This window comes from Salvia miltiorrhiza, chromosome 4, assembly GCF_028751815.1.
Source record: "Salvia miltiorrhiza cultivar Shanhuang (shh) chromosome 4, IMPLAD_Smil_shh, whole genome shotgun sequence".
In the NCBI taxonomy this organism is placed as follows: Eukaryota; Viridiplantae; Streptophyta; class Magnoliopsida; order Lamiales; family Lamiaceae; genus Salvia; species Salvia miltiorrhiza.
In genome coordinates, this window is record NC_080390.1 from 54,416,970 (window position 1) to 54,432,618 (window position 15,649).

The window sequence follows — 15,649 nt, forward strand, 5'->3', positions numbered from 1 at the left end:
TAAGAGTATATAAATACTCTAACAATCTCCCCCTTTGTCATTGGTGTAGACAAAATCACTTTTCTGCACAACACAAGAGTACACAGCAGAAACAGAAATCACTCCCCCTTAACAAGAACTCTCCCCCTGAAGGAAATAACGTCGGCACAAAAAAATAAGAGCAAAGAGGAAGCACCGGAGTTCTTGGATTACATGCCATCATCCAAACAAGATTAGAAAGTTAGCTTACAGACCAAAAATTACTATAAGCAAGCACCATAGCAACCACCACCTGCACAAAAACGAAAGAACCATAATTTCTCCCCCTTTTTGTCACAACAATGACAAAGAGCTAGTTGCCAGACCCATCAGAATCTTCATCCTTAGAACCTTCATCAGGTATTGCACCAGCAGGACCATTGCCGCGAAGCATTTACACGAGGCTGTCATATCAGCCCAAATTCCGCGAGCAATTTGAGCAGCTGTTCGAGGAGGATCATCATTGCCGCTAGAATCACCATTCTCATCAGTAAAATTGTTGTTCACACCTTCAATTTGAACAGGTGGTGAAGGTTGACCGTCCTCTACAGAGTGAGTATGGTCGGAGGCGTCAGAATCTTCGGAGCTCTTGGAGAGATAACTTCCCTTGAGAGAGAAATAGTGATACTCAATTTTGCCGCGGGAACCGAAATAAGGAGATGAAAGGTCTCTGATCTTGGGCTCTTTATCATACCAATGGGCTAAAATAGGAGAAGCCCAGTTGCTGCTTTTAGAAAGAGAAAACCCCAAAAGAATTAACCCATAGAAATTGAAGCCCAATATAGCTAATAAGACATGATCCATTCGCACAACACTTGAATGATCACAGGACCAATAAACACAAGTCTGATCAAGTTTGACTTGATTAACAGAAGATTGACCAGGATAAGCGTACTTCATATCCATGTTTTCCTCAAGACGGATAGTCATAAGATACAGAGCCCCAGCTCTCCACGTAACTTCTCAAATCTTTCGGCATCCAACGGCTTCGTCAAAATATCCGCTATCTGTCTTTCAGTAGGCAAGAACTCCAAATTGAGAGTTTTCTCCTCTACCAATTCTCTAATAAAATGATGGTGAATCTCGATGTGTTTAGTATTAATCACCAGCTTGGGAAGACCTCTGATAGCATCTGTCTTCACGAGCTTTTTCATGTTTCTCAGGCTGGTATGTCCAAGTTTTTGATGCCATGTATCAGTATCATCTCCAAGAACCTGAATACATGAATTATCAGGAGATACAATGTAGCAATTATCACTTGATCGCTTGCCCGAGATATACTCCTCATCTCCATCTTTAACAATGCACTTATCTTTGTCGAAAATGACCGTCATTTGTTCATCGCAGAGCTGACTGATACTGATCAGATTGGCCTTCAAACCTTCAACTAGCATGACATTTTTTAGTTTAGGCATACCTGGAACATTCAAAGTACCTGTTCCTACGACCTTTGCCTGGACACCATCACCAAAAGTTACTCTTTCTTCAGAAATTATATGAATATCTTCCAGATGCTTCTCTTCTCCTGTCATATGTTTGGAGCAACCACTATCTAAATACCATGACCGATGAAAGCCAGACCAAAGAGAGTTGTGAACAACATATCCTCTGTTCATCCTTGGCCGATAATTTTGGGAATTTCTCATATTTTGGATGTCGCGTAGAAGAAATCGACATCTAGGTCTGATATGACCTCTCCTTCCACAGTAGTGACAAGTTGGAACGAAAGCTCTATTGTAGTTTTTCTTCGAATGAGCATTTTTATAAGCAGCTGGTCGAAGCACAGGTGGTTTAGGCGGCTGATCAACTGCGTTGGGGGGCGTGGCTTTAGCTTTTCCTCCATCATCTTTGGGAATCCATCCTTTTCCTTGAAAGCCTAATCCAGCTTTATTTCCAGAGCTTTGACTATTTTCCAGAATTTCGTCCAACTTTTCAGTCCCGGTATTCATCATTTTAACAAGTTTTTGATGATGCTCCAGTTCATCAATCTTAGATTTCATAGTCTGTCGAAGAGCCACCAGTTCAGCCTTTTGTTTTTCACAGAGATCCACAAGTTCATCACGTTCCTTCGAGACATTGCTAAGTTGAGTGGAAAGAGATTTATTCAGCTCAAGCACAGCTACACACTTCTTGTACATCAGTTCATAATTCTCTGTCAAGAAGCTTTCATCAATATCCTCATTATCACTTTCAGTCTCTTCCACAGTAACATCATCTGAAGAGGTACTTGGAGCGACTTCCTCCAATTTTGCAGTAAAGGCGACAACTTTTTCTTCAGAGTCAGAATCTACTCCAATTTTCAGGGGATCATCCTCAATATCCTCCTTCTTAGAAAGATCAGTAGAGCTTAGAAGAGCAACCGGTTCATCCTCTGAATCGCTCCCACTGTCATCCGTTTCATCATCACTTTGAGAAGCATTGAAGGATTTATTCTGCTTCTTTAATGTGTTGGCACACTCGGCTTTAATATGACCATACCCATGACATTCGTGGCATTGAATTCCAGATCTTGAAGCAGACCCTTGATCCTTCTTCCCTTGAGATAGTTGAAAGCTTTTTGCATTCTGAAAACCTTTGTTGCCCATATTATTCTTCCTGTACTTATTGAAGGCTTTACCAAAGTTCTTGGTGAATAGAGCAAGAGATTCAACCAAGTCATCAGAGTCGAATTTTGTGGAGTCCTTCTTGTTATTTCCGGAATCGGCGACAAAGGCGATACTCTTCTTTTTCTCAGATCTCTCTGGCCGAAGATTCATTTCGAACGTTCTTAAAGAACCTATGAGTTCTTCAAGCTTCATATCACTGACGTCTCTTGCTTCATCTATGGCAGTGAGTTTGTAGTCAAATCTTTCAGGTAGAGCACGCATCACCTTTCGCACAAGCTTTTCCTCAGGGATTCTTTCTCCAAGAGAGAAACTTTCATTAGCAAGAGCAAGTAGTTTGCCATGAAAGATGCTAATATCCTCATTCTCGTCCATCCTTAGTTCTTCAAACTTCGTAGCAAGTTGCTGGAGACGTTGTTTTTTAACCTTAGAATTCCCCTCATAAGTACTCATCAGAACATCCCACGCCTCTTTTGCGTTAGCACACATGGATATAAGAGCAAACACCTCCATAGTTACAGCATTCTGGATAGAATTCAGAGCTTTTTGATTGGCATTAGAAGCAGCCAATTCATTGAACGTCCACTTGATCCTTGGCTTGGGTTTCCCTTCCTCATCACAAGGAGCAGTCCACCCTTCTTCCACAGCGGTCCAGGCATTCTCATCAACCGCACGAATGAAGGAAGTCATTCGCATTTTCCAGTAGATATAATTGCTTCCATCAAGTAGGGGTGGTCTCACAACAGACCCACCTTCTCTTTGCAGCGCCATTAAACACACGAACACAGCAGCGGAAAGAACAGGATAGATACACCAGGAATCAACACCGATAACTTGGGTGATCCCGCTCTGGTACCAATTGAAATTGTACCTATCCAACGATTAATTGTCTCGGCCACACACAAATAACGTAAGCAGCGAAACTTAAAGCAAAACGTGCGGAAAGTAAAGAACACAAGACACCAACAATGATTACCCAGTTCGGTGATAACACACCTACGTCTGGGGGGCCACGCCCAGTTCCAACAGTTCACTAGTGAAGATAAGAAATACAAAGGACTTACACGCGAAGACTCGATCTTCCTAGCCTCTATTTCTTCCCAAACCTTCACCTACGTGAACAAAAAGAGAGCAAGATAGAACTTACCCACAGAACGTGATTGCCTCTCAATCCACGTTCAAACCAACATCAAGAAACGCTCCTACAAGCCGGAGTACAGATGAACGAACATAAAACCAACTCACGCTTCCAAAGAAATAAGGAGTAAAGCAACAGCACACCCTCACGTATTGTATGCTCTCTAGATGCACGAAAATACTCTCTCAAAATAAGTAGAATAACGATGAGTGCAGCGGCAGCCTTCGATCGATGACGTCTCTTTAAATATGAAACCCTTGCCAAGAAGTAGAGAGCCCATGAACTGTCAAACCAAAACAACGTAGGGCCCATGTAGGGTTTCCATAAGGCAGCAAGTCCTAGGGTATGAGGACACCCTAAAGAAACGGACTCTTCAAGCAAAAGCAATATCTAAAAGATATATTTCCAAAAAACTTCAAAAACCCGCAAGGAAACAAACCAGCAGAACCTTGCAACCGAACAAGCAACTCAACAAGAGACATTCTGTGAGACTTCAGCAGAAACTCCTTTTTATCTACACAATGACAATAATACTTAAGAGTATATAAATACTCTAACACTTATATTCCAACATTATCATTTCTTTATTTCCCTGCATGATAAGTACAAATTTTCTATTGTTTTAGTTCGTTCATGATATTTTTATATTAGTACTCACTAGCATCTAACCCGTCGAAATTCGACGAGAATTATTTTATGTCATCATTTATAATTATTTTATGTTATTTTTATTACTGTAGCATATGAAATAGTTTATATATAAATTATTTTTTTAATTAATTTGATATGATCAAATTAAATTAGTAATACAATATTTGAAATAATATTAATCTTACTCACTTTCGCCAATTAAATGTAGGTTGTGATAATAAAAATACATTTTTATATAGATATTCATTTGATGAAGTTTATAAAAAGTTGATGTGGGATTGAAGATTTTGGAAGAAAAAATATGTAAATTTAAAGTATGATATGATGTACGACTGATGTGTCGCATCTGCCTAATAAGACTAGATAATCATATGAAGCTCTAATAAAGACCACACATGACATTTGAACGTCAAAATTTTGAAAACCATATTCTTTGGAGTTATATATATATATATATATAGGGAGTGGTTCAATTGAGAAGCTCAAATATGTTGAGAAGTTGAGAAGCAATCTAATAGATGAACATGTCACTACATTTTGATGAACATGACAATTAGACCTCAAATCAATAAGTTATTTGAACATACCAAATATAACTGACGAACATACGAATCTATTTAATTTGTTAAAAAATACGCCACCGTCAAGGATCGAACCCCAGATCAAACCCGCGTTCATAAAAACTAATTGACATGTTCATCTATTAGATTGCTTCTCAACACATTTGAGCTTCTCAATAAAACCTAACCCTATATATATATATATATATATATATATATATATATAGGGAGAGGTTCAAATAAGAACCACTAATAAAATAAGAACAGAGAACCATTTTAAGCCATTCGATCATCAAGATCTACGGTGGATGCATCATCTTGGTGGATGGATGCAGATGCTGGGTTCGAATCCTGAAGGGAGCAAAAAAATTATTTTTTTGGATGCATTAATTTGTATAGCAAATGCAGTAATTTTATTGGTTCTTATGTTCTCACGATAATTGTGGTTCTCACTATAACCGCACCCTATATATATATATATATATATATATATATATATATATATATAAGAATGAATGAGAATTGAGGAAAATTAGAATGAAGATAAGATTTATTTTGCTATAATATATGTAGGATTTATAATTAAATGGATATGTTGGATTTATCTAATAGTTTTATACAATTATTTAATAGTACAGACTTTATCTAATAGTTTTATACGATTATTTAATAGTATAGAATTTATCTAAATTTATATGATTATTTAATAGTTTTTAAATGTAAAAATTGATTAGAAATGTATAAATCTATATTATATATAAAGCAACAGTTTCAATGGTAATATTTTCCCACCAATTTTTTTACAGTTTTTTTCTTCCACAATTTTCGATCTGTTTAAAAAAACGTGTGCTCTTTTCTTATCAATAGGTAGTTTTTTCTTTCTCAAAATCTAATTTCTCCATGATCCGTAAAGGGCACACTTTTCTTTACCAATCAGTTTTCTCTTTTTCTTCCAAATCAAGTTTCTTCGGAAAAGAAAAAGATGAGTACACAGTTAAAGCAACAACCTCTAATTATATTATAGACAAAAAGATACGCACAAAAATAAAAAATCAACCGAATTAAGAAGAGGGAAGTATTAGGGATGAAGAGCTCGAGGCCAAATTTGAGAGCGGCGCATCTGGTGCAAATTTGTACCGAGTCGAGGCATGAGAAAATATTCAACTATTCGAATTGATATTAAATATTTTTTTCGAATCATTATTCAAAAATTTGATTCGATTTTTGGGTGAATCAGGTATAGAGGGAACAAGATTCGATTTTTGGGTGAATCAGGTATAGAGGGAACAAGAATTAGAAAAAATATATAAAGAGGAAGGAAGGACGACAAAGATGGTGGTCTTCAACCAGTCGTTGGCGGAAAGAGACGACGGCAAAGGCGGCGACACAACGGCGGCATTTGTTGCTAGCGATTCCGCCAGATTTGTTTAGGGGAAGGTTTAGGAATTTGAGAGATAAAAACGATGCAAACGACGACATCCGAGTAACAGCGATTAGTGGTCGTCGGATTTTAAGGAGGAAGGGGTAGGTGGAGAAGTTTTTAGGAATCTGGCATGATTTTGGGGAAGATGGTATGTGTTTTAAATTCACAAATTTTTCGTTTAGAATTAATATAATATATAACAATCATTAACCTAAATAAATATACGTTTGTTACATATTAAAAGGAGTTTTGATAATGGATTTGTAAAAAACAGAGTTGGGCTTTTAAACAAAAATTATTTTGGGCCTCCAAATAATTTTATTTATAATTTTTTTATATTGGAGTAATTATTTTTTAAACGTCATCAAATTTGTTCATGAAAAAATAATCAGTATGCATCTTAAATTTAATATAGTATAAAAATCATCAAAAATAAATAAGTTATGAAAAAAATTAAAATATTTTATTTTCTTTTTTTCGTTATTTTTTTTAACTTTTTATTTATGTTTGTGAATAAAAATATTTATTATGATGAATAATATATGCATAGTGCAAATTTTTGTTATCGAATAATTTCTAAATTTATTTAATAACTATAATTATCATTACATTTTGTATACATTGAAAATTTACATTTTTAAATAAAGGATTTTATTGAGTAATTAATTTGAATTATTATATTTTATTAAAACATATTTTGTATTTATTTTTTATTTTTAATTATTTATTATTTAAATTTATCATTTAATTTTGATTTCCGTCGTGCATCGCACGAATGGGTGTATACTAGTAAATAATAATGAACGAGAATTGGGAAAAATTAGAATGAAGTAATTATACGATGCCACGTAGGATATGATTTATTTTGCTATAATGTAAAAATTGATTAGAAATATATAAATAAATAAGAATGAATGAGAATTGAGGAAAATTAGAATGAAGTGATTATACGATGCCACATAGGATAAGATTTATTTTGCTATAATATGTGTAGGAATATGATTATTTAATAGTTTTTAAATGTAAAAATTAATTAGAAATGTATAAATAATAAATAAGAATGAATGAGAATTGAGAAAAATTAGAATGAAGTGATTATACGATGCCACGTAGGATATGATTTATTTTGCTATTATGTAAAAATTGATTAGAAATATATAAATAAATAAGAATGAATGAGAATTGAGAAAAATTAGAATGAAGTGATTATACGATGCCACGTAGGATAAGATTTATTTTGCTATAATATATATATATATATAGGATAATATATATGTAGGATAGGATTCTTTTATATTTTTAATTATATTCAAACACAATATTTATAAAAAAAAATTAACACTTAATTATCTAATACAACCTCCTTTGTATTTATCGACTCAACAAATCTCTCAAAAATTTATTGAAATTTGTTTCCGCCAAACCATTCCATATTTTTTTTATGGATGGGTAGAGTATAATATTATAGAAATTAAACTATTAAAAGATTTATTCTATAAAGAATATCTTTCAAAAATTCAAATAATAATAATAATAATATATTCATCCGAAACATGTGTGTGTTCATACGTGTTGAAGTCGACGTATAAGTCATAAATCCATTGCGTTAAGAAATAAACATGAATATGAATTAGTATGAAAACGAAATGGTAAAAAAATGTGTTTTTTTTTTTTTTTTTTTTTTTTTCTGAGAGGGGTAAAAAGAAAATGTTTTTTCATGTGAAATACTTACTAGTAATTTTTAAGGATGAATACAGATAAGGCTTCAATTATTTTAAGGAAAATGAAAAACTATATAAATGTACATACACATAGTATGACATACTATATCTGATATACATTCGCATACATGTAAAAAATTTCCTCGGACGCCCTAGAAGGCTAGAACGGTCGCATTTCGTAGACTTTCAATTTCTCTGTCAACGTTCACTTTCCCTACGAAAATCTCTACAGCATATTCCTCCTCCTCAATTGCGAGACATCGCTGTTTCTCCTACCTCGCCCAAATTTTGTTTCTGAAGCAATTTTTGTAGAATCAGTCGATCTGTATCTCCAGATTTTCAAGGCTGTGTATTTTGATACGAATTGACGCGCAGGATCGCCCAATTCGCCATTGTTGTAAAGTTGAATACAGTAATTAGTAGCTATTTTTGATGAGTTCGCGAGCGAGATACCCACCGCCGGGAATGGGCGGCGGCAGAGGCGGGGGCGGTGGAATGAACCCGAATGCCGGGCCAAACCCTAATTTTCAGCCGAGGAACCCTATGCACCAGTATGTGCAAAGAAGTCCAGCGCCTAGTAATCAGAATCATCAACTGTTTCAGAATCAGCAGCAGCAGCAGCAATGGCTGCGAAGAAATCAGCTGCCTCCTGCTGATTCCGGTGTCGACGAGGTTGAAAAGACCGTGCAGTCGGAAGCGATTGATTCTAGGTAATTGTCAATTATTTGCACATTCTGCAGTAGGTTTCGTATTGGTTAAAGCTCCCTGTTCTTATCGTTTTATCTTTTCTTTTATCTCCTTTTCTCCCTTGCTTTTGGTAGTGGTGGCATACTGATTTACATTTCTTAGGTTCCAGTCATTTATCTTTTATATCTATTCTTACTCAGTACATTTTTAATGGAAAAAGTGAATTTAAGAATTTGCTGTTTGTCTTTATTTATTTATTTTTATTTTTTATATGGAGGGTAGGTATTCATTAGTGGCTCTGTGAAGATCTGGAGTTTAATCACTGAAATTATAGAGTAAAGAACTGATGAACTAGTTCTGTTATTGAACTTTTGGGAATCCAAGGTGTTATAGCGTTGACTTAAAGCTACTAATTGAGAACCTGGCTTCAGCCTCAGAAATGTAGTTGCTATAGCATTTAGAAGATTTTTTATACTAATTTGTTTTAGAAACGAAAAAGATTTTTTATACTTATTCATCTGTAAGTTGCCTTTTTGCCTGGGGATATCAAGCAGGTAGTTGCTGTGTTTTGTAGAACTGAGTGCTGCTAGGGATAGGGAGTGATTCATGGTTAAAATTACATGGTCAAGTTTTAGAAAGTATGTAGTTTGTTAATAGAATGGCCTCACGCTTATTTTATGGACAGGATAGGGATAATCTTGTTGTTTCTTAGCTAAGCAATGTGGTTTTGTGGCAGTACTGTTGTTTGCTTCTTTTTATGCATACTGTTTTATTTTTTTGCTGAACTTGGAGCACTCTTCCTCTGCCATTTTATCTCTATTCTTGCATACTTGGCACTTAATCATTTATCTCGACCAGTTCACAAGATTGGAAGGCACGCCTAAAGTTACCACCACGGGACAATCGTTTCAGAACTGAGGTAACATATTTCGTTGTTCACGATGTTTGGATTGTTGCACAGCAAAAATTAATTTAAGTTGTTTTATTTTAGATTATTGCTGAAAGTGGATAGTTGATTTCGTCCAGTTAAAAATATCTTGTTGGTTCTTCTGGTTAATGCAACCCTTGGACTATCAGTGTCCGAATATTCATTATTTTGCACAAGGATGTTTCTGATATGTCATAATTGAAAAGTCTGATTGAGCAAAAAGTAAATTTAGGATGTGCATTGGCTAACTACAACTTAAGTGAACAGGGTTGGCTAGTTATGAATTAAATCGTAATCATTTGTAGGATTTGATCAAGCATCCCCCTGCAAAATGCCCCTTGTGTATGTTTTTATTTGCGCTTCTTGTACAAGCTTCTTCTTCCAATAAATTAGAAACTATATCTGTGCGTTTGTGTGCGTGTATGTGTTTTGATACCTTGCTAGTGCTGGTGTGATCATGATATATGTCAAAGACTCAAAGGAAGTATCTTGTTTAGGTGACTGAATTAGTAGCACGATGTTATTATAACAAAATTAATAAGACTATGTAGCATTTTGCTTATCCTGAAGTATTTTTCTGTCTTGTAACATGAGAGGAGCCCTAATAATCAATTTCCCTTTTATCTTCACTATGGAAGAAGCCCTCCGCTTTCCTTGTCTATTAGAATAGTGAGCAACTTAAGCAACTTCTATAAACTTATAATGAAATTTTTCTTGATATGTGAGTTGATAATTACTAATATCTATAACATATTTGAAGAACTCAAGCTAAGTGAAGAGTTTGTTAAAGATCTTAGTAGTGCGTGTTGGTGAATAAGTTGGGTGCATATACTGCATTCTTAAATTCTTTTTCTGTGTTATTTGATATGTCTGAATTTTATAGTGGAAACTGTCACGGTTAGACTCATTCACTGTCTTGATCATGTAGAAGGTCTCTGGCATTCTCTTTTAACACTTCTGCTTATGGCCTTATTGGACGTTAAATTCTTCTAGAGTTGATACTTTATTTCCCATTTTATTCAGTTTTGCTGTTTGTAATCTTAAGCCATGTCTGGAGCAACTGTTGGCCTGACTTCTATTTGTATTTTGTTTTCAGGATGTTACAGCTACCAAAGGAAATGAATTTGAAGACTACTTTTTAAAGCGGGAACTGCTAATGGGAATATATGAGAAGGGTTTTGAGAGCCCATCACCAATCCAGGAAGAGAGTATTCCAATTGCTCTCACTGGAAGTGATATTTTGGCTAGGGCAAAAAATGGAACTGGAAAAACTGCAGCATTTTGCATTCCCGCCTTGGAGAAGATTGATCAAGATAAAAATGCTATTCAAGGTTTAAATCCATTTGAAGCTTTCAGCAATTATAGAATCTCTGAACTTTCTTTGAAGAAATAGGAGCTGCTTTTAACTTGGTAGTTAATGGAATTTAAGAGTTCAAGACAAATATTGGTATTTATCATTGTGTTAGGAGGCAATTGCGTTTGGACATTGTACCATGGTGCTTTCTCTCTCTCTCTCTCTCTACACACACAGACACACACAAACATGTAGACAGTTTTGGTCAATATAGTAGTTGATTGGTCTGAAGGGGTGAATCTGACAGCTCTTTGGTAATTTTTTTGCATAAAGCTGAAGAACCTAGATACATATCCTTATATCTTTTAAAAGAGACATAGACAAATTCTAGCATTAATAAGTTCTAGAGCATCTGTAGTTGTTTTGTTTTACTAGTTAATGCTAATCTTGGTTGTTTTATGTAACTAATTAATGCTAATCCTGCTTAATTTATTTAACTGTTGAATACTATTTGGATATTTTATCTAACTTATTGATGCTAACCTTGATTTCTTTATTCAACTAGTCTAATCTTGGTGTCTTATTCACTTATTGGGCATTTGCAGTTGTTATTCTTGTCCCGACAAGAGAATTGGCTCTTCAAACATCACAAGTTTGTAAAGAACTGGGGAAGCACTTACAAATTCAAGTCATGGCTACTACTGGTGGAACTAGCTTAAAAGATGACATAATGCGCCTTTACCAACCGGTGCATTTACTTGTTGGGACACCAGGAAGAATTCTTGATCTTGCTAACAAGAATGTCTGTGTTCTGAATGAGTGTAGCATGGTTGTAATGGATGAAGTAAGTAAATGTATCCTCTCTAGAGAGTTTAGGATGTGGAAGAATATCGGTCCTCTGATATTGCATGACTATTTATTATGACTTGTCTTTACGTATACGTACCACTCTATTCTTTACCTTTATGGAATTGAAGATTGGGTCTGTGGATGTTAGCCCATGCAAAATGCCTTATTGAGCATTTGTGTTGTGACGAGCTAAACTCAGAATGTTTAGATGAGGCCAAATATGAAATCTTGGGGAAGGTTGCTGAGACTTGAAAAACAGTTAACCATCAGAATAAGCCGTCCATTAGTGGTGGTAGTACTTTTTATCTGACTTTGATGGTTGCTTGTATTTTCTTTGAAGATAATCACGGAGCATCATTTTCTTGTAGATTTCTGATTTTTATGTTTTTCATGTCCCATTTAAGCTGTCAGAAAAATTTGATGATGATTGCTAGAAATTGCTAAGACCTTTATTCTGTTGATTTCTTTCAGGCTGATAAGCTTCTGTCGCCAGAGTTCCAGCCCTCTATCGAGCAGTTAATTCGCTTTATGCCTGCAAACCGTCAGATTCTTATGTTCTCAGCTACATTTCCCGTCACAGTAAAAGATTTCAAAGATCGATACCTGAGAAAACCCTATATCATCAACCTTATGGATGAGCTCACCCTCAAGGGTATAACCCAGTTTTATGCTTTTGTTGAAGAAAGACAGAAAGTTCACTGCCTCAACACCCTTTTTTCAAAGGTTAATTAATCAGAATCAACTATTTGGCCGTTACTGTTTGGGAATTACTTTACCATCTTTGGTGATTTTGTTTTGATATATCTGTTATCTTTGGCTCAGCTTCAAATAAACCAGTCTATTATTTTTTGCAATTCTGTGAATCGGGTGGAACTTCTTGCCAAGAAAATCACAGAACTTGGCTACTCTTGCTTCTACATTCATGCTAAGATGCTTCAGGATCATCGGAACAGAGTATTTCATGACTTCCGTAATGGTGCCTGCAGGAATCTTGTCTGCACTGGTATGTAATATGCATCTTTTTGCATTCTATTTCTCTGTAAATTTTTACATGGATGGATAAACCATTTATAGCTGTTTATTCGTGTGGTATTTCTTAATTGCGACATGTAACAAAAAATAGTGATATTTGCGTAAACTTGGCTATCTGAAACTTTGGTGTTTTTTTTTCCTCCCTTCCCCCTTCTTTTATTTTTTCTGGGAGGTCATTGACAGTGACAGGATGGAAAAGTTTGTGAGTTATTGATACTTGGTAGTGCTAAATATAAATTCTTTCTGATAGTATGAAAATGGGAACATGAAGATCAATAATTGAGAAAGCCACTTCAAACAATTTTGTTCCTATTACTTGCATGGTGAATGCCCTGGGTCTTATTAGGCTCTGGCATGGCGGGTCTTTCAATCTCTCCCCCTCTCTTTCTATATGTTGTTTTTATACACGTAAAGATATGCATAATTTTTACCCCTGTTTAAAGTTAAAGCATTGGTTGGGTACTATAACAGGTAAAAATGATGCTCTTCTGTCTTCTCTATGACCTTACTTTAGGGCCTGCTCACGGGTTTCTTTTAGAAGAAATAATCTATTCACTTTTTAATTGGAATGCTGTCTTAATATTGCAGATTGATAGGGATAGCCTACTTTGGGGTGTGGCATATAGTCATCTTGTTATGACAATCTCATAATCTCTCTTTATGATCATTTATGCTCTAAACTATCATATTGATTATTATTGTTTTCCTCTTATGACATTGCAGACTTGTTTACAAGAGGGATAGATATTCAGGCAGTCAATGTTGTAATCAATTTTGATTTTCCTAAGAATTCAGAAACATATTTACACAGGGTATGTGTGAGGTTTTCTACTTCTATAACTTTTTTATAGGTTTCACGTTTAGTGTTTTGTCTGATTTTCTTGCTATATTTATTCATTTTGTGTGAAGGTTGGTCGATCCGGAAGATTTGGACACCTTGGTTTAGCTGTGAATCTCATCACCTATGAGGACCGTTTCAATTTGTATGCACTTCGATCCTTATCTTCTGATACCGACTGTTTATGGTTCGTTGTTATTATAGATTAATATATCTCCAAATTTTATCATCTTTCAGGTATAGGATTGAACAAGAATTAGGAACAGAAATCAAGCAGATCCCACCACAAATCGACCAGGCCGTATACTGTCAATGATCTGTGGGGACTGCTATTCAAACCATAATTTGAAGGTTGTAAGATTGGCAAGCTGTATTAGATGTTTTCCTCAGCTGATCCTGAACCTATATATATAGGGGATGGATTATAGTGAAGAATTACACATGCACAAACACCAAAAATCCATGAACTCGAGATGAACAAATCAATGGTTGTTCATGTGTTACATTGATTTGTTCATCTCAATGGATTTTGGTGTTTATGCATGTCTTCTCACTTCTCACGAAAGATATATATGTATATATATATAGGGTGGGGTTAGGCTATAAATTCATCTTTAAATATAAAAATACAAACCACTGAGTTTTATGTAGAATATGTCTCAATTCGCTGTGTAAATGTTTGAATTTCAATTTTTTTTTTGCTTTTTATGAGATTCGAACTCAGGACCACAAATTCATCCAACAAAGTCATAAATCCATTGTAGATCTTCATGATCTAATGGCTGAAAATGGTTCTTATTTTATATTCTAAAATGAGTTTTAATTTTAGCTCTTGTCATTGATTGTATTCCTTTGAAGAACCTTTTTAAGTATCAAGATGGACAATCAGATTGTTTGCGTATCTTCTATCATTCATACTGTACTCCGCTAATTTTTTATTGTCAATACCACCTTTTCGATTGCAGGAAAAATGCTGGCTGTGAAAGTGGTGTGAGATGATTGAAGGTCGGGGTTAAGATGAAATCACGCTCTTGGTAATGAGAAACTTTGTATCTTGACTCGTAAGGCAGATGATGCCCGAATTTCCAACATATTGGGCATCTGATGGCTCTTGAACTTCTAAAGAGATGGTACACCGTACAACCTTCAGGATTCTATCTTATTTCTCTAGGTTATGACTCGTCTTATTCTCTCTATTAACGTTAGACTATGTCAATCCCGTGTTTCTGTATGTTCTCTGCGACCCGAAAAGAGGGCTTCTTGTTCTACTCTGTACTTTTCATCTTCAATGAAGGAGAGAAAGAGATTGATTCTGTTTTTGTTGTCTCATAACAATTTGGTGAAAGATGCGATGTCCCTACAGCTGAAGGAGCTGGTTCCAGCAGGAATTTCTGGGCAATTGCAGCCTTGTCAGTTATTCTCTTCTCCCCCTCACCCCACCCCACCCCACCCCACCCCCACCTCACCCTCACTACTAGTTTTTGAATCATTAACTTGCTTGTCCTTGGCTTATAGCTAGGTATTTTTGTGTCGGATCTCAATGGAAAGAGTTTGTTGCAGATGATATAACTATTGTATCTAGTTTATGATGTTTTTTGATAGAGCCCATGTTCCTCATGGACTATGTCGTATCCAAAAATGGGACATAGATATTACTACCTTGGTCCCACAAAGTTATAGTCCACTTTCTTAATTTTGATTTTGTCTCAAATTTTTCTCTTATTAAAATAATTTTATTTTATGTTTGTGAAGATAATATGTGGAGCAATTTAAGTAAGGATAAAGCAGAATAATTGCACATAAACACATTTTTGTAAAAGTATTAATTGTTTTATTTTTAAATTCATGTTGAAAAGCAAAATGGAATGAAGGGAGTATTTCATAGTAAGGACAAAGTAGAATAATTG

At 35.1% G+C, this 15,649-nt stretch overlaps 1 protein-coding gene across 2 annotated transcripts; it reads left to right on the forward strand.

Annotated features, from left to right (window-relative positions):
- Positions 1-8,190: 8,190 nt before the first annotated feature.
- Positions 8,191-15,055, forward strand: LOC131020668 (DEAD-box ATP-dependent RNA helicase 6-like). 2 transcript variants are annotated; one of them, XM_057949640.1, is made up of 10 exons: positions 8,191-8,824; positions 9,660-9,720; positions 10,826-11,060; positions 11,629-11,867; positions 12,344-12,595; positions 12,695-12,875; positions 13,628-13,716; positions 13,814-13,887; positions 13,980-14,093; positions 14,708-15,055. In XM_057949640.1, the coding sequence occupies exons 1-9, from the start codon at positions 8,547-8,549 to the stop codon at positions 14,056-14,058; spliced, it is 1,488 nt and encodes a 495-aa protein (XP_057805623.1). In that variant the 5' UTR covers positions 8,191-8,546; the 3' UTR covers positions 14,059-14,093; positions 14,708-15,055. The 2 variants fall into 2 exon arrangements, with proteins under 2 accessions (XP_057805623.1, XP_057805622.1); XM_057949639.1 differs by lacking the exon at positions 14,708-15,055 and having other exon boundaries at positions 8,224-8,824; positions 13,980-14,094.
- The last annotated feature ends 594 nt before the right edge of the window (positions 15,056-15,649 follow it).

Excerpts from the sequence above, each read along its gene's own strand:
- LOC131020668 (XM_057949640.1), top strand. The coding sequence starts at position 8,547 with ATGAGTTCGCGAGCGAGATACCCACCGCCGGGAATGGGCGGCGGCAGA. Across the intron at positions 13,717-13,813 it reads CAGAAACATATTTACACAGG|GTTGGTCGATCCGGAAGATT; the intron begins GTATGTGTGAGG and ends TTTTGTGTGAAG. Across the intron at positions 13,888-13,979 it reads TATGAGGACCGTTTCAATTT|GTATAGGATTGAACAAGAAT; the intron begins GTATGCACTTCG and ends ATCATCTTTCAG.